At 41.8% G+C, this 22,179-nt stretch overlaps 1 protein-coding gene across 1 annotated transcript in view; it reads right to left on the reverse strand.

Annotated features, from left to right (window-relative positions):
- Positions 1-732: 732 nt before the first annotated feature.
- The window catches only part of KDR (kinase insert domain receptor), a 30,443-nt gene continuing 8,996 nt past the window's right edge, over positions 733-22,179 (reverse strand). Inside the window, exons 11-30 of the mRNA XM_063401946.1 lie at positions 21,539-21,659; positions 20,849-20,957; positions 19,741-20,085; positions 18,687-18,833; positions 18,412-18,543; positions 16,630-16,736; positions 16,072-16,207; positions 15,704-15,808; positions 14,938-15,051; positions 13,659-13,747; positions 11,785-11,941; positions 10,219-10,319; positions 8,761-8,883; positions 8,510-8,621; positions 8,024-8,123; positions 7,802-7,907; positions 6,573-6,724; positions 3,287-3,383; positions 3,099-3,187; positions 733-2,239 (exon numbers count right to left, since the gene is read on the reverse strand). Coding sequence (XP_063258016.1) covers positions 2,035-2,239; positions 3,099-3,187; positions 3,287-3,383; positions 6,573-6,724; positions 7,802-7,907; positions 8,024-8,123; positions 8,510-8,621; positions 8,761-8,883; positions 10,219-10,319; positions 11,785-11,941; positions 13,659-13,747; positions 14,938-15,051; positions 15,704-15,808; positions 16,072-16,207; positions 16,630-16,736; positions 18,412-18,543; positions 18,687-18,833; positions 19,741-20,085; positions 20,849-20,957; positions 21,539-21,659 — 2,647 coding nt within the window. The 3' untranslated portion in view covers positions 733-2,034. The remainder of the gene's footprint in view (positions 2,240-3,098; positions 3,188-3,286; positions 3,384-6,572; positions 6,725-7,801; positions 7,908-8,023; positions 8,124-8,509; positions 8,622-8,760; positions 8,884-10,218; positions 10,320-11,784; positions 11,942-13,658; positions 13,748-14,937; positions 15,052-15,703; positions 15,809-16,071; positions 16,208-16,629; positions 16,737-18,411; positions 18,544-18,686; positions 18,834-19,740; positions 20,086-20,848; positions 20,958-21,538; positions 21,660-22,179) is intronic.

Below are 22,179 nucleotides of genomic sequence, written 5' to 3' on the forward strand. Positions count from 1 at the left end.
AGACCTCTCACTTCCTGGACAAATGTTCTCAATATGCAGTAGCCTGTCTCATTTCAAAATGCAATAAAGAGAAGCTGAATTAAAGTCTGCAGTTTGTGGCTTTATGTCCCTTGCCCTGTTTTTTAGCATAAGCTGTTATGTCCCTAGCAGTGGGCAGCCTTGCCCTGAGAACGAAGGCCTATGCAGTGCAGCAGAGAAAGTCAAAAACTGGACAAAGTGAAAAGGTAGGAGCTTTAAGTACAGATTTAAAATAAAGGAAGGCTTCATTGCACAAGAGCAGGGGCAACATTAAGTCTGTGAGAAGTGAGCTAGGAGAAACAAAAGTGGGAAAAGATTAACCAGGCTTTAAGGGAAAATGCCACTCCCCAGGCAAAAGCCACAATACAATTAGATCAACCATCCCCAAATGAACATAAACTCTCAGGGGAGATTCAGCCTGTACAAGCAGTCTCTTCCTCTGGCTATTTCTCTAAAGGTATTTATTGCCAGTTGCTAAAAATCGCTGAAGTTTCTTACTACATATGCCTACTGCACGTTTGTAGACTTGAAATAAGCAGTACTTTAGAATCTTCCCAGTCCATAGAGGATATAACAAAAGAAAACAAACCTACTTGTAGCCCCCAGCTCTAAATTACCAGCCCCTTTTAATAAAGTGAAAAGTTTTAGCTATTAAAAATTCTGTGAACTTTGCAATGCTACAGAACACTGATACAAAATGTGAATAGTACAATATCTGTTATATAATATATATTTATATTTTAATATATTACATTTATTTCTACATAAAGAGGCTATAAATACTGTATATGCCTTATATTCATGGTTCCCAGCATTTGACATTATAGTAAGTACAAACAAAAAATACTTATAAAAATACAAAAAGAACTCAGTAGAAATAGCTTTATGTTTTAAAATCTTGTAGTCCTCATTGTGTCTATCAGTAGAGTCTGGGACTACAAGAGCACAGGTAAGAAGTTGTCCAACAGTTAGACACAATTTCATCACTCGGAGAAGATCGGAGCTGCCATGAAACCAGTCACAGATTCCCAAGGCTACATTAACTGAGATCTCTGCCACTGCAACACACTTTGAGTCTTCAAAGTGAAAGAGTCAGACCTACATCTGAGGGAAGGGGAATGAGATGAGAAGGCAGGGAGCACTTAGGATGCCCCACCAGAACCACAGTTCTTCCTGTGGTCCGAGGGTAAATGACATTGCCTTTTCTACCCGTTGCAGAGGCTGCCCAGGTGGTGATCTGCGGGGAGGGGAGCATTCTCTGCAGCAGCTTCAGGCAGCTCAGAGGCAGGCAAGCATCTGGCATGAGTGAAGGTGCTGGGGATGAGAGCGGAGCAGAGCCATCCACAGAGGTCAGGCATGGCCCTGCTATTTGAGTCCCATCACTTGGCTCAATGCTCTGCCTTCTCCCTACTAACCAGATTCACTGAGAAAATGCAGCTCACGAGGGCTTGAACAGCAGCCTTTTTCCTCTGCCAAGGACAGAGACCATCACCCCCGCCTATATTTAGTCCAGCCTATGTTTAGTTGCAGGCAGTCAGAGTGCCAGAGCCTTGAGCTGGAGGTTCCTTTTTTTGTTTGTGAAGGTACAAGCAAGGTACTCTGAGAAACAAGAAGCCAGTGCTGTGCTGTTTCCTTCCTGGAGTCCAGCCACAAGGGGAAAACAAACAAACAAAAGAAAATCCCACAAGAGCAGGGATGTGCCATTATTTCGTACAAGTAGGAACAGTGAAGTCGAATGCCATGATGCTGCCTGCATCAGGCAGATGCTCGACATCACCAGGCTCAGCCTCTGCCATGGGGTTGGCACAGCCCACACACCATGGCCGGGGCTTTGCACCCTCAGCCACCAGTGCCTCTTGAGGAAAGAAGCCCAGCCTGGCACAGCACAGTTCTTCTGTATCATCTTCAGGACAAACACACGTTTTTCCTTAGTCCCACGGATACATCACACCTGAACGCCACCAGCCCACGCAATGAAGGCACATCCCAGGGGGAGCTGGAGCTGCCAGCTTGGCCCTAGAGCGGCGCGGGGCTCTCGTAGGGGAGCCCGTGGGCGCGGCAGAGCGCGGGCGGAGCCTCCTGCGCACACAAGAGTTCGGTTTCCTCGCTGGAGTAGACGGTGGTGTCCATGTCATCCGAGTGGTACCCTGACTGGTACCCGCTGGTCTGGTTAGAGGCTTCGGACATGACGGATTCATTACTCTTGCTGGGCACCAGCGTGCTGCAAGAAACAATCAGAGACAGGGCTGAGAGAGCTGTGGAGACTGTGCTCTGGAGGGCAGGTGGGTGACTCTGGATGGCAGCTGCTTTCCATCACAGCAGCAACCAAAGCAAAAGGCCGTACTCAAACCTGGCTACAAGCCTTTTTAAACATGCATTTGATTATAAGGAGAGACCTTTTCATAAGCCCTAACTTCACCAATGCATGAAAAAGATGTTTAACTTTATGACGATACAAGGAGTTAGATTGTGACCGCAGATGAAATAGAGAGAGCTTTTGGAGGCTTTGCTTCAGCTGTGGTGCAATTGTAACTGCAGTATACCTTCATCTGCACTGAAGTTGTCCTGGAAAAAAAAATTCCTGAGAAGCTCTCAGAGAGCATATGTGAAGTTTCAGCTCCATGAATGCCACTGTGCTTCCTGTGAACTGCACAATGAAACCCCTGTACAATGCTCTGAAAATACACCCAAGTACATCCTGCAAACTTGAGTGTCAGCTATTAAAAAAAAAAAAAAAAACAAGCAAAAAACCAAGAGCTGTTCATTGGTTCAGACAGGTCCCCATGTGCTCGATTTTGTGCACCAGCTCAGTGCCTTTGAGGGGTAGTTGATGCTATTGCAGCTGATAAATACCATAATAAATTTCTGGGTGCTGACTGAGGCTTTCAAAAGCTGCATTACCTCCCCTCTCCTAATAACAAATGCAGATGACCAGGCACACAGGGCACAATTTTGCTTTCTGTTTTTGAAAATACTTTAAAAAAAGATTTTGTCTTCCAAACAATTTTACAAACCAATCAGTCTTCTGACACACTGCAGTGAAAGGTCATATTCAATCCTATGTGCAGCCCGAGCCTTACCTAAAGGGTATTTTCACTTGTTTTTCACTCTCTTCCAATGCCTTCAGCTCTTCAGATGCAAGAACCATCCCACTATCTGTCTGGTTCTCCTGCAAAAGTGTTGGAAATTCATTAAATGGAAAAAGATTAAAAACACACATAAAAGAATTATCAATAGAAGGAAAGTATGTATAAACAGACAAACTCACCTCCTGAACAACTTTTACAGTGGTTACCAATGGGACATCTTCAAATGTTTTCACGCTTGCAGGGCGACTTTTTCTCTTGCTACCTTGTCGGTACTGACTGCAAAGAAAACAAAATTTTTAAAAAAATTGTGTCCACTATCCACAACTTGGCTGCAAACAGCACAATGATATCAGAATCCTTTTATCTCTCTTCAGAGAAGTTAATCCTTTTGTCAAAACATATTATGCAAACTCCAAAATATCTATTTATTAAAAGGGATGAACAGCCTAGAAAGTGGCATATTTCTTGACCTTTTGCTCCTGACAATATTGATCTCTGAGCAAATTCTAAGAAATGGCTTTGAGAAAACAGCTTTTTTCCTCAGTTACACTGGAGGGCTTCGTTTCCTGCAAGCTTTGCTTAGAACTATAACAAACAGAGAAGCCTGGAGCACAGACATGTGTCTCTTCCTTTGGACTGCACTTCTGAGACCCCTGGCTGGACCTAGGACAACAACAGCAGAGTCAGCATACTGCTGCCCTTAAGCTGTGGGGATCAGGACAGAGAGTGCTAAATATTTCTAGAAGGCTCTTCTCCAAAAGAAGCCCTCTGGTTCAGGATGACATCCATAAAAAATATTGGACAAAAAAATAAAATTGACTTTCATGGAGATACTAGCACAGCAAACAAAACGGCACCCTCAGCTTTCTGCCTGAGTGAATATGGAATGAAATGGATGGTGTCCCAGTTAAACAAGGCAAATTTATGTTCTTAACAGCCAGTGAAGGAAAAGCCATGAAGTTAGAAGAGTAACCTGCATCCACTTGAAGTGCAAAGCTGGAGACTATTAAGAGCGTTCACACCTTTTCCCAGCTTTGCGTCTAGCTATGCTGAATCCTGCTTATTTCCAATAGACTTTTATTTAAATTGGTGGGGATTTTACAAGTTCCTTGAGTAGCCTGTTCAGGTGCTCAATCACAATTTAGAATGTTTTTCAAATATTAAATTAAGTATTTGCTCAAATCAAATTTGTCCTAGTGCAAGGGACACAGAACAATTATTTAACATCCTCTTTGGAGCAAATTTTCATACTGAAAACTGTTGCTATGTTCCCTCTCCATTTTCTCTTCCTAAACTTAAAAAACCCAGTTCTTTCAAGTTCTCTGCACTGGCCATGTCTTCTGCTCCTCTGCAGTGGTATCTAATTTATTTCTCATCAAGCACTTCCAGGACCAAAACCATCAAATGGACAATCTAGTCCATGCACCCTCCTGGACAGCCTGATCTTGTAAAACTAGAACTTCATTCCACAGCTTGCCTCCTAAGTTTGGAAGCTCCCTGTGTGCCTGCATTAAACATCCACACAGGCATAGAACTGCATGGCCAGGACTACAGTTTTCCAGGGTGGTGAGGGCTGAGAAGCCCAGCCTCTTGATCTGAATGACCTCCCAAGTGTGAGAGACCTGCCTCTGCTCAGCCCAGACAAAAAAATGCATCTTCTCTGCTATCATCCAGGACAATTATTCTCCCTAAAAATGAAACTTAGATTATTTTGACTTGATTTGTTCTTGACAAATCCATGCTGGCCATTTGTAGTTAATTTGTTTTCCTGTAGGCATTTACCATTATTTATCTGACCATTTATTCCACATTGTTCCTAGAATTCAAATTAAAGTGATTGAAGAATTACACTTTTTCTGTTCTGTCTAAGAGTAGGTATTATCTTTACACTTTACACTAACTCTTCTGTACCCCACCTGACTGTTTTTAATGACAATCTTTCAAGGTTCAGAAATTGCATATCTATTTCCTAAGCCAAATATGGCAGATGTTAGGAAGTCCCACTGATTTTAATTTACGTCAGCAATCTAAACATTCTCTAATATTCTTCATGTTTTCCCTGTGCTTGCTATCCTCCTTCAGCTTTGATTTAGAGATTATATTTTTTCATAGTTAGTACATTTGTGAAGGTTGAAAGACATCTTTGAACAGATCAATATTTTCCACTATCTGTATAGCAAGATCCATGCCTACAAAATCATTTTCAGCTACCAGAACATAAGAATGAAGCCCCTAAGCATGACTTAACCTCCCCGCTTTGCCTCTCCTAGCATGGTTGCCACAAGTGCTTTCACAATCCTGTTGTAATGTAAGACGAGAGAAAAGAGGTTCAAAGTCTTAAAATGTGAACTGAGTGCTTCTGTCATAACAGGAAATGGGGACCAAGAAAAGCCATTTAGGAAGCATTAAAAGTGGAAAAATAAGAGTTAGATCATGCTTTTTTGTCTTTTAAACATGTACTGAACTGCCCCACTACTAAAACATGGAGTTGAGAGCTGGACTGCAGGATCATAAGTTAAACTGGAGTGTGAAAGGCATTGTGCCTATGTAGTCTTTTCTAGGACCACATAAAAATGTTATCCTGTTGTGCCCCAAATCACTGGGAGCTCTGTCTGTGTGGGCATGATACAAGCAGTGAGGCAGAGGGTTCTCCTTCATGGAAATCACATGAAACCTGCCAACAGAGTCCGTCTCCTCCCTAATGGTCACATCCATCTTTCTACCCTCCTTCTTCTGAGACTGCATTGAACAATGCAGGGCTCCCAGCATCTCAGTGGCTGCACTGGATGGGAAAATGAGAAAATGCCTTTCTGCCTTACATCCCATGCCAGAGGTCCTCAAAGGGTCCAACATAAGCTCCTGAAGTGCATTAGTACAAGCTCCTTACTGGAAAGTCCCCCTTGCCATGTTATCCAACAGCATCTACCATTGTGGATGCCCTAGGAGCCCACCAGAAGCAAGCAGTGGACAAAAAACAGTGACAACACTGTTTAAATCATGTTCCTCTTGGCTATCAATTCATGAGCTATTTTCCAATGTTTCACTTTAGGAGGAGAAATGACAGAGAGGTTATTAATGATAGATCTATCTTCATTAATATTCCTGGCAGCTGCAACACAAGAACACTGCAAACGCAAGTGAACTGGACCAGTGAAACCTTCTATATATTCTGGTTCTTAAAAACAAATAACAGTTATTTTCATGGGGTTTGCTTTTTTGTTTGTTTTTGAATGAGACTACCAAGTCTTGAAAGGGTAGCAACATTAAAAATAAATTTAAAAATCACTAACTGGGAAGGTAAGAAACAAGCTTTTGGCTACAAAAGCTTTAAAATTCCTTCTTATCCCTATAGAGAAGGTTAAATATGGACCAGGCAGCTGAAGTCTCTTCCTTTCATTTTCCCTTCCCCCAGCATGAACAAAACCTTCCCATAGGCCCCAGTAGGATGTCCACCATATAATATACCTAATTCCTGCTGTGTTGTCATAATGGAATTTAGGATCACAGACTTCCTCTTCCTCCCTACAGGAAGCAGGTGAAGTTGGGAGAGAGAGACCCGAATCCTCTTCCATATTCAATGATACTGACAAAGGAAGGACAATGTAGTCTTTACCATCCTGTAGAATGCAGTGAAAAAACACAAAAATTAAATAGGCTACAGAGACACACAGACATAAACAGATACATGCACGTACGTGGAGAATACAAGCCCAACAGTGTGGGTGTTTTGTTAAACCATGAACAGTATACCACCTTTGCAGGAGCGGCTACATTAAAAGAAGGAAGATTAATAAAAAAAATTCCAACTAGTTTTACATTTTTTAAAAAATCATTTTTTCTATGATATACTGTAACATAATGTATAAACTGGACTTTTATTGATATATTTGAAAAAATGAAAGTAGATTTTGGTAATATTTGAATCACAATGCCACAAAGAAAATAAACCTGATAGTTTAGAAGGGCAGTGTAATTCCCATCATCACCAAGAAGTTAGAAAGGGAGAGTCTGTCTAACAGGGAGCACACAGCCAAATCCATCCTCCTTCATTCAGTGGGCTCACATCTATGGCCCTGGCCTTGTCCACTTCCGTAGTAACTGAAGAGGAAGCCACAAGATGGAGAGCTTGGAAGGGAGGCCCATGTCCCGTCCTGGCTGCAGTGGGCTCTCTTAAATGCATTGCCTGCATCACCTGCACACAGGTCATGCCTTAATGCATTAATTTGCATGGAGCTGCTCACAGGCACTGAAGTTCTCATATCCTCGTTTTCCAGGATAGCCATTAAAAGCATTGCAGCCCACACCTTCACACACACTAAGATAACCATCTTGGCACAGTAGGATCAACAGGAGCTACCTGCTGGAGTGTGTCAGCAGCGTGCAGAGGAATCAGCAGGGAACGGAGCCCGTGCCAACAACTCCCCAGCAAAGACAGCAGTAGCATCATGGGAAGCTTTGCTGGCAGGGCAGAGGGGCTTTTGGTCACCGCAGCACAACCTCTAGGATCTTTACACCTCAAGTTGCTCTCTGCCAGCCAGAGACCCAGCTGCTGGTCAGTAGTGGGAGCAGTAGAAGAAGCCCAAGCTCCCTGACAGCTCCAGCAGACAGCACCCAGCTATGGAATGCTGTGACAGCTGGCAGATAGGACAGATTCAGACAGTGATTTTAGCAACCAGGGAATACAGTTCACGTACCTGACGGACGTTGGCTTGCAGTAAATTCCCCAGGTGCTCCACCAACTCTGAAAAGGTTGGTCTCTGCTTAGGATCTCCATGCCAGCAATCCAACATTGTTTGGTACCTGGAATGACAAAACCAATTAAGATACCAGCGTAAAGAAAACAGCACCTATTGCTTGCTCCTGCACCTGCTAGTAGTGTGGGGTAAACGTGGGTGGATGGAAGAACAGTTTCTCACATTTCTGGTGTTGTGTAGTCTGGTGCTCTCATTCTCGTTCCTTCTTTCAGTCTTCTGCAAAATTCCTCATCAATTTTCACTCCAGGGTATGGTGATGCGCCTAAAATGAAAGCAACAGTTATTTTAATGCATTACTCTTACATTTTGGCATTAATTTTCAAGCAAATAACTTGCTATGGTTTGTGTTAATAAGACAATTTGGTATATTTGGATGTGTAAACAATTTATATGTACGATAGAAACAGCAACTGACTGAGTAAATGAGGCTCATCATCACATACTGAAATTGTATGAAGAAGCTTTTCAAGCATATGTTCCTGCATTTGCATTTTAAAGAAAAGCTGAGTATTTTATTTTGATGGAGAAAATATAGAAGAATTTTTCAAGAAGTAAAAAGAAAATGCCACAGAGGATCCAAGAACACTTTGACTCTTTTCTGCAGACTCTTTTGCTTAGAGATGGCTCAGTAAAATTCAAGTGACTCACCTAATGAAAATATTTCCCACAGCAGAACTCCAAAGGACCATACATCACTCTGAATGGTATATACTCTATCAAAAATGGTTTCCGGTGCCATCCATTTTAGGGGTAGTCTGGCCTAAAAGCATTTTCATAAACAAAATGGTATCACAGTTTAGCAAAACACTGAGTTTCCAAAAATCTCTTTAAGGAAAAAAAGAAAAAAGAATTCCTGATTTTGTATTAATTCTCTATCAAACAGATAATCTGAAACTTACATCTCCTTTCCTGATGTAATCTGGGTCTTTGTAGATGTCTCGAGCCAAGCCAAAATCACAGATTTTGACCACATTATTGTCTGACAGGAGGATATTACGAGCAGCCAGGTCCCTGTGGATGCACTGCAAAGAGAAGTAAACAACTTCATATACTGCCTGTCGTCACAGCTCTGTCCACAGGGCTGATCTCTTTCACATATGTGCTCTCCTACTCTCAGAGGCCAGATAATTCTTAAAACCTTTTAAGAAAAAGAAACCTCAGCATCAACAGTTGCTGATTTTAAGTGCTTTTTTGATGGTCACAACTGATTTGGCTCAGGGAGACTTGTGTTCCCAAGTCCAAACATACATCTGTTTATCCACTGTGCAGAGAGGGCCTTTGAAGTTAGCTAATTAATTATCCTAAGAAGCTGACACAAAACAGGTTCAGATCTGATTACCTTTAGATTTACTTAGGTTCACTCAAATCTGTGTACTCCACTATTTCTCTGAAAAACACCACAGTAAAATGCTGACTTGATTCCAACACAAACTAATCTTTACCACAGAGAAAGAAGTCCACATCTCTACCTATGCAGAACAACAGCTTAGTTAACAACCCAAACACTTCAAAATTCAAGCGTCAATAGCCTTAAGTAAAAAAAACAGGCTCTGAAAGTGTCTACAGATTCGTTTCTACTATGGATTGAAACTGCAGATTCTGTAAGCAGATATTTTTACATTCACACATCAGTCAGGATGTATATGAAAGGCAGGCAAAAGCACATCTTTTAGAAAAAGACTCTCAAGTCTGCTCTTGAACACCTAGTCTGTATTCTAGAGCAGTTGTATTTCCTGCTTCTATTTTCCCATTTCAAAGTACTTTTTGTTTCTATACAGCTGCAGCCAATTCCTCATTCTTGCTGGGATTGTCATCCTTTTAAATATGTGCTCTAGATATTTAGGCTCAAACCACAGAAAAATACTTCTAGAAGGCCAAAATGCAGGTGAGGTGCTGTGGACTGCCAGGGTGTCCTCAGCAAGAGATTCTCCCAGGAGTAATCCACCAAGTTTCATGGCTGAGTATTGTCTCTCCTCACATTGCTCTTCCAATCCCAGTGCACAAAATACAAGCAACATCCTCAGAGCAAAATCCTTTACTCTTGTTTAGCTCCTGTTACTAGGTATTTGTCCCTAATTCCTTTAATTGTCCTTATAAGTAAGTTCCCCTCCTCCAACCACCTAACCATTCTTCTATGAAGTGGTGGCCCATAAACCTTACACAGAGCACTAACATTTGTGTCAATAAATGCATGGGCTCTGCAGTATTAATGATTTGGGTATGTCTTAGAGCAAAAAGAAAATGTTGCGGATGATTGCCAGTCCAAAGATGAACATGCTGTTTCCTTCTATAGACCTACAGCATTACTTCCTGCAGTCAAACAAATAACATGCCACTCTTCCTGAGAAGTTCCTTACTTTGCGTGAAGCCAAGAACTCCATTCCCCTCGCCACCTGGAAGCTATAACAGATGAGGTCCTCCATGGTCAAAGGGTTCTTGCAAAGGTCTTCAGGACCAGCTGCAAAGAATCAGATGACAGTCAAACATGCCCTTTGTCACTGATTTCACCAATAACTGCTTGGTAGGTAAAAGTCCATCCAAGCCTTATGCCACACTGACTGCAAAGGCAAATCAGGCACTTTTTTTAGCTATACAATTATCACTAACAACATGTTTTACATCAGACTCGTCTTGTGCAAAATAAACTTTGAGATGACGGGTTATACCCCAGGCCTCCTTGCTTATTTCCAGAGGAAAGATTTGCGAGACAATCCCAAAAGAAAAACAACTGAAACTCAGCTTGCGAGTTCCTAGGACAGTAAAGCTTTTTGTGATTTCAGCAGATGAATTTAGAAACCAAGGAGAGGGAGGCCCCAACCTAGTCCCTTTACAGCAAGAATATGCGATAGGGAGAAAGACTTTGATTTGGCAAAAAGCCATGCTAATTTAGTGTGGAAGAACCCTAACCTCATCATCTAGTGACCTGGAGGAATAATATACTCAAATATCCAAAGATACCTAGGGATTTAGTTCCTTATGAAATAAACAACTCTGTGACTTTGTTCAGCTTTTGATTTTAAGCAGACATCTACCAAGAACTACAACACTGGTGGCTAAAACCTTCACTCTAAGGGCTGCTTCAGGTCTACACACTTCTTGTAAAATCCCTGGTCAGAGGGTCAATGTTTACACCAGGGAGTACTGGAGAGGGATCAAGATGGTGTGGAAATGCATGAAGTGCATGCCAGACATTACCTATTAGATTGCATTGAAACTTGAAGATCATTCTCCCTGTTCACATACTGATGTTTTCTTTGCACCAAATGATTTTTAGTAGCAGTGGAGGTACAGGCAGTAAAACTATGGCTTTTCTCCCAACTAGTCTGATCCCACCCCTAGGTGAAATTAGCAGTCTCTGGAATGGCAGCACTGAGTATTCTGTGCTACATCTGCCAAAGGAGAACATGGCAAATGCATCAGTGAAACCACTGCAGAGGATATGTGCATCCTGGGGAGGCTTTGAATGAGTGGATAATTCAGGCTTCCTGTTCCTGACAGAACACCTGGGCAGAGGGAAGGCAAAGCAAGCTCTCTGCTAATAAGCAGTGAATCAAATAGCATTTCACAGTATTTAACTTCTGGGTAAACATTACAGAAATTCAGTTAGCATGCTGGTGCATCCTTCTCTGCACTTCTTTCAGAGTTTGTACTCTGCAGTTTTCCCTGAAAATATTGGGGCATATCTCCAAAAGGGTTCACACTAAAAACAGACTCTTTTCATACAGGACATTGTCTGGCATTGTGCGAAGGGTTTGGGATGCTGATCTAGATACTGATCTATCTAATCAGTTCCATAGCTCAGGAACTTTGGTCATCCAGAGAATACCCCATACACAGTTTTGAGAGAGCTTCATAAATCACAGTGTAAGGACATCAGTCCCACCAATGTCATGTGCTCAACACCAGAAAATGATGTATCCTACCATCCTCCTCTTCCACATCACTCAGGGACCGCTCCTCCACAAAGCCAGAGCTTGCTGAGCTCTGGCTGCTCGCGATGCTGTCCAACCGTTGCTTCAGGTCAGAAGAGACATCACCAACGTAGTTCTCTTTCCCCTGCCGAAATCTGGCACATTTGGTCTGGAAATGTGAGGGGAGGGTGAGAAAAATCAGAAGTTGAAAGCATGCCAGAAGCGTATGCTGGAGAGGCAGTGATGCTCCCCATGGTCTGCACCAAGGTCACCAGGGAAGGCAGGGAGAGCAACCCAGTGAAGGCATGATCAGCTGCTCCGCACCAAGCCAGCTCTGCCTGGGGCACCGGGCTGGTGCACTGACAGTACCAGCAAAATCCAAGCCATGGCCATGCAGGTTCACCAGCTGGAGCCCTTCTGCCACTCCACAGTGCAACTTTCTCCTGCTTTCACAACCTCCCAGCCAAACCCTAGCAACATCCCCACATGCCAGGGGCTAAATGCACACTGAGGAGCTGGTGTGCTCAGCTCCCGGTGCCCCCCACATGTGAAACACACGAGGATGGATGCTGCCAAACCCTCTCATACACTCCAGCCTCTCTGCACTGCTATGGCTTTACCTCCTGCTGCTGCAAAGGTCCCTCTGCTAAACCTCTATCTTGGCCAAAACCCTAACAGCCATCAAAATCTGACTTATTTCCTTCTTCCCCATAGCCACTGCATGCCTCCAGGGAGGAATCCAGCCCCACAGGTGTCATCCAAAACATTTTCATTTTCTCCTGCTTTGGTTTGGTGATTTTTTTTCCCTGGCAGGGCTGTTTTTGACACTGCCAAATCCCATTCCCACTGCTTGTGTAAGCAAGGGTCAGCACTCTCATGAAACCCTGTCTCTTCCTTCAAGGCCTCTCAGATGTCTGTTTATCTTTTTACCTCACAAGAAGATGCAGCGAGTTGCCTTTGCCAATATAAAATAGTAAACAATGTCTCCAAGGATAAAGAAAAATAAACCCCTGGAGAACCAACAAGCAGTGGGAAGAAGCTCTGATCTAAACACAGCAGCTGCAGGAAAACTCAAGTCTACCAAGGGAGAGTACAGCCCAGGGGCCTCCCTCTTGGCTGTGGATGGAAAAGGGTAGGGTCCCCAGGGTGACCCTGAGTGCTGGCTACACACAGCCAAGTTCTTCATACAGCAATCTGACCCTCAGAGGGCATGGATCCTCCAGATGATGCTCTCCAGAAATAAGATCCCTCTCAGAGGTGCCCAGAAATGAGTTTGAAAATGACAGTCTCCATCTTCCCACTTCTTTCAAATCAGGGTGCAGAAGGGGTGCTGTGATGGAGCTCCTTTTTGCAAAGGACTCACAAGGTGAAGAGCCAGATTCAAACTCATGAGCTACATCTATTATACAAAACTATTAAAGCAGAAGAAATGTATAGCCTCATTCAGCAATGAGCCAAGGGGACAGCAGAACAGATAATCATGTGACAGATACCTGTGGATATCTGATAGATACATACACTAAGCAAGGAGTGCAGTTATTTAAGGTGGTCTGGAGCTTAACTAAGAAAGGAAAACATTCAGGCTGATTATCAGAAAAAACTTCCTGAAAGATACAGCCAAGTGTAGAATAGTCTGCCAAAGGAAACAGTGGAAGCCCAGTTCCTTTGCACATTTTAAGCTAACAATAACAAAACAGCTACATTGCAGGGGCCAGGGGAAAGACTAAATGACCTCTGATGTCTTTGCCATCTCTCATTCCCATGAGAAGTACTAAGACATTCAGTGTCTCCAGAGATTGCTGCTTCAGTCTGCACTAGAAAAAGAAACATTTTGTGTGGAAAAAACCCACCAGACCAAACAGTCACTGTTAACTTTGACTCCTTACCTTGTACGGGACAAATTCACTCCTCTTGCTCCGTAGGTAAGCTGACAGATTTCCAAACTTGCAATATTCCACAATCACCATGAGTGGGCCTGTAAAACACATAAAGCAATTCATTAGACTATTTATATCCCACCTTATCTCACAGCACAAATTCTAGCTAGAAATACATACAGTTCAAAGAGCATTCCAATAGCCGAAGGTTATCAGTATTAAAATATCAGTTAAAAATAAAAACAACTAATCAAAGCACCAAAATTATTCATTTTTCTGCGGTTTAAAGGGAAAAAACAAAGCACATATATTTGAAAATCATGGGCTTAATTTCATATGTCAAAAAATAGTGGTTGCTTATACTTGAAGTGCCACTAACAACACAAGTTAATTGACATTGTAAGGATGCAACATAAATATTTGAATGCACTTCAGTGCAATTAACCTCTGCAATAAAATACACGTGGATTACCCATACATTTTTCTACAGGTGGTTAAAGTACTAAAAATTTAAAATAGAAATCTCAGTTTCAGATATAGATTCCTTAATGTACAATCTAAATAGGTAATTTCATGTTCCACAGTAGGTTCCACATAGTGGCCATCTCTATTTTATTATGGAATAAACAAGGAAATAAATATTTATGGATTATGTTTCCTTCAACTACTGACTTCTGTCATGGAACTTTAAAAATTCAATTTTCATCCCACAGTAAGCCAACAAATCAGCTTCCTTGAAAAATTATTATTGAGTTACTTTACATTGAATTTCTTCCAAATTAGTTTGTAGTACTGGATTTGCTAAACAAAACATCTGTCTCTGATTATAAAATGAAATAGGTTCATCCACCCAGAGCTGGACTCCAAATTGCAATCTCCCCTCCTACACACACACAGAGGCCCCAACAGCCCATCCAAAGACAGAGAGGGAAGTCCCAACTTGCTGCCACCCTGTAGCTGGTGATAAGAGTAAGAGTAACTTGTTAAATCTGGCATTAGATTCAGCTCTGAAGTCTCTTGCACATGGGCTGTCCACTATAAAGGTGGATCTTAAGTACAGAAAAGCAAAGTGATAGAACAACTGAGGGGTGGAGATGCATGGCCCTTATTCCACCCTTATTCTGCCTTTATTCCACCTCTGAACCTGCCCACTCTTACCAGATTTTGTTGTTGTTAGAAAGAACTACTCTTTCCAATCCTTGATTTTGAATTTCGATTTTCTATGCAGCAGAAATTGAAGAAATGGGGTTGTCATTAGCACCTTCTCACCCACTGAGAAGTTACTCACCTCCTGGCTTTGTGCAGGCTCCAAGTAAATTGACAACATTGAGATGATGGCCGATATGAATGAGTATCTTCAGCTCTGACATGAGTGCTCTGTGCTCACTATGGGTTGCTCCCTCTGCAGAGGTAAAGCAATGCAGGTCAGGAGCATCACAGACAGAAAGGTTTTGCCCTCCTCCCCATTCTCTTCTGTTATTTATTCAGCCCATCAAGTGAGGAGCCTGATTGGCTTGTAGGCTGTGCCAGCTATGCCAGTACAGCATGCTGTGGAATACAGCCCCCAGCTGCTGGCAGCCCCATTTTGCTGCCCCATTATGTCTTCTTTAGGGACAATGTGTCTGGGAACCACACATTTCAACTCTTCTGTGGCAAATGTGAGGCTGTATAATATGATTTAAAGTGAGGAGAAAGCTATTCCAAACTACAGCTCAGTTTGGAGCGTGCCTAAGCCATTGTTCTGAGACTTGCAGAAAGCTTCCAACGAGGATGCATAAGGCAAAACATGGACACGTGCAAATTGATTGCAGGAGAAACTTTACATTGCTGAACCTAAGTAGAATTATAAAGCAGTGGCTGGGAAACCACAGCTGTTTTAGTGGAGCTGTGTTGCTCCAGTTGTCAATGAAGGAAAGGCATGTACTTTCTTTAATTATTGCTTCATTATAACAGCCATTAAGGTAAACTTTTACAGCGATGGGTACAATGGTTGTAGTGTTGACAAATATCCCTATATTGTATATTCAAGTTGAAGTTCTAGCCATTATTTTTACCTTTAAGCATTTTGACTGCCACTGTTTTGCAGGTAGCAGTTTTGTCAATCCCAAACGCATCTGCTTCTATGACCTGGCCAAAAGCTCCATGTCCAAGAGGTTTACCTGGAAGTGAGAACACAAACATATTCGCTTGGCACAGCAGGAAAAAGTTGTAGAATAAAAAAAGCTGCTCCAAAATGAGTTCATGAAGCAGAAATTAACAGAGGACTTAAAATGTAGATAGGATGCATCATATCCTATGGGAACACAGAGCCCACCCAGGGATCACACAGCAGAGCAGTCCCATGGAGAGCCAGGACATGAAACACCCTCCAGCACAGTGCTGGCTGCAGTACCACTGAATGGCTCATGCAATGAAAACTCACCTAGCTTTAGCCGGTCTCTGGGAAACTCCCACTTGCTGGCATCATATGGGAGCTGCTCACAGTGCTCGTCTATTGGGACTTCATCAGGATCCATGATGATTGACAAGTAGCCAGTCTTCATGTCCCCTCCATTGGCCTGGAAAATAGTATTAGTTGCAGTTGCACAGCTTTTGCTGGCAATGTGCAGGCAAAATGCCATTTTCTCACTTTAGAGTATTTCATTAGTTCCCAGAAATGCCAGGCTACCACTTCACTACACCATGTCATCATGAGTGTGACCATTGTTAATTACTTGCACTTTTCTGTCTCTCCCTCTTTTTTTTTTTTTTTTTAAATAAACAGAACCAGATGAAACATTTTTCTCTTGCAAGAGCCTGTTCAATTAAAAACAAATTTCTGCACCCCCGGCTCCAGGCAAGAATGTTATGGCATGGAGAGAAAAAATGTGTCTGTTGATTTAAGAACAATGGAAAGAAGCAACACAAAAGGCCTCAAGTCAGCTCTCATTTGTCATGCAAGACCAGTGCTGATAGGACAGTATGAGAATTTTTTCATTACCCGCTTAACGGTCCGGAGGATGATTACAAGAAGCAACCAGAAGAACATGGCAATCACTGCAGTGCCAACGAGGATAACGAGCTCCAGATTTGTTTTCTCTTCAGCGCCTGGGAAGAAATAAATGAATATTTGAATGATAGTTGAAAGCATATTTGTTTTGTTCATTCATTAAAGTAAAGAATGGACGTCCTTGTTCTGAAGGTTCGTTTTAAAACTGCAACATGGAGCAAGGAAACAAAAGCAAAACAAAACAAAAAGCTTGGGGATTTATGTTGGAATATTACAGTTTCATGCGGTTTTACACACCATCCCGTTTCTCAGCATCAACTTTGTTCCAAGGACAGTGTCTGGACCTTTGGCAAATATAAAAAAGTAAAATCCACATTTTGGAAAGAAATAATTGTTTTAGAATACCAAAACCTAATTACTCTTTCTTTAGAAACCAAAAAACTACCCCCATCATATAGAAAATAAAGAGCTGTGAGAATGACCTAGAGAACAATCTCTCTCTTGTCTCCTGACATCATTCATCTGGGGCATGAAAAATGTGGTTCTACCAGAACACATGATAATAAGGTCTTATTTCCAATGTTCCTTTTCCCATAAAACAGTGGCCAGCAGATACCATTTGTACACCTTTCAGTGCACAGACACAGCACCCTTCTTCAGCTCATTTGCCACATCATGCTCCTGTATTTCATCCCCTGCACCACAGAGATTTTCCTACACAGCAGCACACTCCATTGCATGACCCCCATGAGTTATGCTATGAATTTCTTGGAGTGAAACTGTATGTCCTACACAGATTTCAAACTTCTACAGATGTGCCCCAGCCATATTTACCACATCAGCTGAAATCTACATTGATGTCATCTGCAGATAATTTCCACCCCATGTAAACCTTGTGCCCAACATCTAAATATCCTAAAGGGACCTATGATAATAACATAATATTGCTTTAATTTCCTTAATGGTATGGATCAGACAATCACCCTGACTTTAAAGACAGACGTTTGTGAAGGGTTCAGTGACAAAAGTATGCAAATACTTTTTGTACTAATATCAAGAGCAAGGAGCTTCTACTTGGAAGCTTCTTGTTGCAACTCTTACTGGAAAGTCCATCATGGTCCCAGCTACCCACACTGCAGACTAACCTCTTGCTACCATTTACTGTTTGTCGTTGGAAGTTGCATTTTGGTGTGCCACAATAGGACTGGATCAAGTGAGAGATGAGTCTCACAAATGCTGCTTTCAGAGTGCAGTGGACCAAGGCTGGAGTCCCCTAACTCAAAGTCACTACCTGTTTCACTGAAAAAGGACAGCAATCACAACAAACTGCAAAAAGTCATCACTATGTTTTCTTTAGATGCTGTGAAAGCAATGATATAATTTAAAAAGGTACAATGCACTATGCTAAAAAACATTGTATGACCATTATGTTACCTACACAACAGAGATGCCCCAGGATATCTGCATGTTTACGTAGCTCTGTTGTATGGGTTTGCATGTAATATAGATTGGCAGAGTTTTCTTTGCAACCACAAGTGAGATAGATCCAGTTTTTGTTGAAAAGCTCTAAGCAGCATAGTGGAGAAGAAAGCATCAACCTCAACAACTGGGGTATGACAGCTATAACAGCACCCAATTTGAGCTTGATAGGAATGGTCAGGATTTTCCATAAATTTCATAGTATATTTCGAACTCCCATTGGGATAGCCAGTAGGTTTTCCTCTAGTTACTCTAAAGATTTTATACACAATCTGGAAAGAAGCTAACACCAACCTTCCACTGAAAAAAAAGCCATGGCTTTACTGCATCCGAGGACATTGCATGCAAGGCAGGTGTACAGCCCTCCATCTTCTTTCCTCACCCGACGGATGGTTAGTGTTTTGTTCCCATCTTTCAAAACAATACCTGAAAAAAACATGATTCTTAATTTTGTTTTTTAATGACTCTTGTTGTTAAGAATTCAAAATGAAACTTTTCATGATGAAAATTAATAGTCAGTCCCATGAAAGAAAGCCTTTTAATGACAATAGCAAGGGAGCAATCCTCACCTGAGTCTTCCACAAGGGTCTCGTTGTTTTTAAACCACATGATGCTTGGAGGAGGAATACCATTCACTGCACATGACACTTCTATAGTTTCACCAACGTTTGTTGTTTGATTTTCCAGATTTCCAACAAGTGTGGGTGCCATGCGCTCTGTTAGTTTGCAAATACAGTAAAATTGCTGATTATTAAGAAAAAGATCCATTTTTTTTCAGTAGTAGCAGTGTATGTCCCAGTAACAAAGTCTCAAATCCTTTTATTACACCAAGAGCCACAGTGTTCATGCTAAGATCATAGTTCAACTTCCACATGATGAAAAAACTATAATAGTCAAGAAAATTTCAACAGTATTGACATAACCTGCTTTAGCTGATTTAATTTGTGACTCCTCAGGCTGCTGAGGGAAGAGGGAGTAGTTGCTTCCCTCACATTTCTGTGTCCAGGGTCCTTAGGAGAGGCTTGACACTCTTGGTCCATTAAATGTCCATTCAGGATGGGTAGTGAACACGTGTAAGTATTTTCCTGAATCTACCTAATCAGCTTAGACATCTAGGTCCCAAAGCAAAGTCATCACTATTTGTGATGTGTGAAAAGCTGACTGATAATCAGCTTGCACTGCTTTTGCCTGAATACCAGTACCACTCATAGCAGTGGGTGGTAAAATTTAGGCACTACTCCAAACTCGAGAGTCAGTCACACAAAGCAACAGAATTAATGCTATGAACACACACGTTCATATACAGCTACAGAGAAAAATGTGTTCTGAAAAGTAAAGTTGAGAAGTTACTGAGCTAAACACATTACTTCAGCAGAAGTCAAACACATCTCCTTGCACAGTACAGTGCTCACTCAGTGTTTCCTCACTGGTATTAATGAAGTAGCCCCTGCTGCCTGGACAGGCCCCAGAAGTGTGTGTCACAACAACTGGTTTAAATCTATTTAACAAACTGAGCACACCATTAACCAAACACATGCAAAGCCTAACGTACCAAAAACTGCTGCTACTGCAATTGTTTTCATACACAACCACTCATTTTGCTTCAGAGTAAGAGACCTGTACCTTGAACAGTGAGGTGCTTCACCAGGCAGTGCTGTGTTTTAGCCTTTTTGTCCTGAGCAATGCAAACATAGTCCCCTCCATCTTGGAGGGAGATGTTACGAAGGATGAGCTCCAAGGTGACGTTTTCACCATTGGTGTTTGAAACTGTCTCATTCAGCTTTTGGAGAGCATTGAGGTTCTTGCAAACAGGCATGGGCAGCCCTCCAAAGGGGGTCTGTGAAACTTGAGCACTCAGTTTGTACCATGATAGCTTCTCAAAGGTGAACTTGTCTGCTGTGCATCGCATGGACATGTTATCCTTCTCTGTCACTTGATTCTGAGGCTGGACATTAATTTCAAGACCCCCTGCAAGTTAAAAAAACAAAATAAATTCCTATTTGATTGTGCATTTTGTGGCTAACATTAACTTGAAAAAGTCATTTTGGAAATACAGTTTTTGTCATCCTATCTGGTTGAAAATAAGGAAAAGAAGCACTGAAAAAGATCAATCAAATCAATCAGTCAGTCAACTAATCAATTATCTAAGGATTACAATCCCATTAAAAGCAATCCATTTCAAATGGATCAAATTAAGGACTGTGTAACGAATAAATTACTTTTCCTGTAGAAACTTACAGCAACCTAAGATGATTCTCAGCATTATCTTATGGTTCACTTCTAGATTTGGATTAAAAGAAAATTTTGGCATGTGAATATGGGGACTGATTGTTAAGGAGACAGAAATTCTTAGCCACTGGTTTGGAAAATTTTAGCCTTAGCTCTTACAGTAGGTCTTTACTCATTTTGTGACACTACCATAATTTCTCTGTTACTCTTTTAAGCGACGGCAAAAGCTCAAAAGTAGTCACTTTTGGGACAAAAGTGCCCATCTTCCATCACTTTCACTGGCCCGCCACTCCACTGATGCTAGTAGAACTAATCACTTGGCTGAAATTAGTGGCAACTTTAAAGGGTGCCTAAAGAAAACCTTAAGGAAACCTAAAATCCAAAAGAATGAAAGGATTTCATAACAAACAGGAATCAGGTAACATCACTGAAGTGCCTTTCCTTAGCAAACAGACAAATTAACATTAATTTAGCATGGCTATCCTTGGCAGGCTGCACTTACTGGTCACATGGAAGGAGATCACTCTTTCACTTGACCCAGCCCTGTTCGTGGCCATACATCTGTACAAAGCAGATACATTTGCTGCTTGAATCACGAGGGTGCTCACAGTCTAGAAAAAAAACAATCAAGCAATTTCATACCACATCAGTGCTAAAGTAACTCCCAACCACCTCAATAGCTCAGCAAAGGGCTCTGTAGATATCTGTACAACCAAAAATCCCTCCAAAGCACAAACCCATGGCATGGCAGAAGCACGGTCCCCTTCTGAAGTTTACATTTTAGTCCTTAAGAGTGTAAAAATCAGGTAAAAGGAAACAGGAAGAAGCAGAAGGTGGACTTTGGTATCCGTGTTAAAAAATGCTGCACCCACAATTTTTTCTGCTTTTCAGTCTCTCCAGCTTCTATTATAGTTAATTGACAAGATTATCTCATCTGACCTTAGACCACTAAAAGGTAGTTATTGAAATCTAAGTCAGTTATATTCCTCAGTGGAGATTCACTCTGGACCAGTGTTCAAAGGACCTGAAAGGGTGTATCTCTGCCTCTTGGCTTCAGCAGGAGCTTGCCGGCTGAGCTGAGAGTAGAACCCCAAGTTTAACAATAGGTGAAAAGAGTCTCATCTCTAGTGATGTATTTCCAGACATGGACTGCTGAGTCATCCCCAGTCAAGAGAAAAGAAAATGTGCTCACCTTTGTTTTCCCAGCAATCGTAATGACTCGGTGCTTGATTTCAACCTGATTCCCACCCTTTCTCTCCGAGATCACTTTCCATTTCTTGCATGCATATGGATTGGCTCCTGAGCGAACTTTCCTGAAATGTAAGTAGAGACATGCGCATTAGATAAGAGGAATTTTTGCCCTTCAAGAGAGGTATTTTGAGTTATAATATGCAGATATTTGTAAGTCAGATGCATCACTGGCCACAGCTTGCATCTGTGAGGGAAGCATATGCTTTTGGAAATATTTCTATTAACTTTCACCCTATAACCTCCTGAGACCTTCATGCTCTTCAAAGTAAAGGACCTCCAAGCCTAAAGGTGAATTTCCTAATTAATCTGCCTGTGTCAGCTCAGTTGGGATGGTTGGAGCAATGCAGCTATTCTGGGAACAAACCTCCATTCATAAATGGATGATTCAAGTTGATTTAGTTCAAAGGAAGACAGAGACATAAAAATCACTGAACTCCCTACAAGAACTTCTTGAAGACAGTAGCCATTGTGTAGGAAGCAACCAGGCACGAAAGGAAGAAACTAGTGGAATCATTTTAAAAACAACAACAGGAAAGAAGAATGCTTTTTTTTTTTTATCCTGGCCTTTTTTTTTTAAGGAAA

The sequence above is a fragment of the Prinia subflava genome, chromosome 7 (genome assembly GCF_021018805.1).
Source record: "Prinia subflava isolate CZ2003 ecotype Zambia chromosome 7, Cam_Psub_1.2, whole genome shotgun sequence".
Lineage (NCBI taxonomy): Eukaryota > Metazoa > Chordata > Aves > Passeriformes > Cisticolidae > Prinia > Prinia subflava.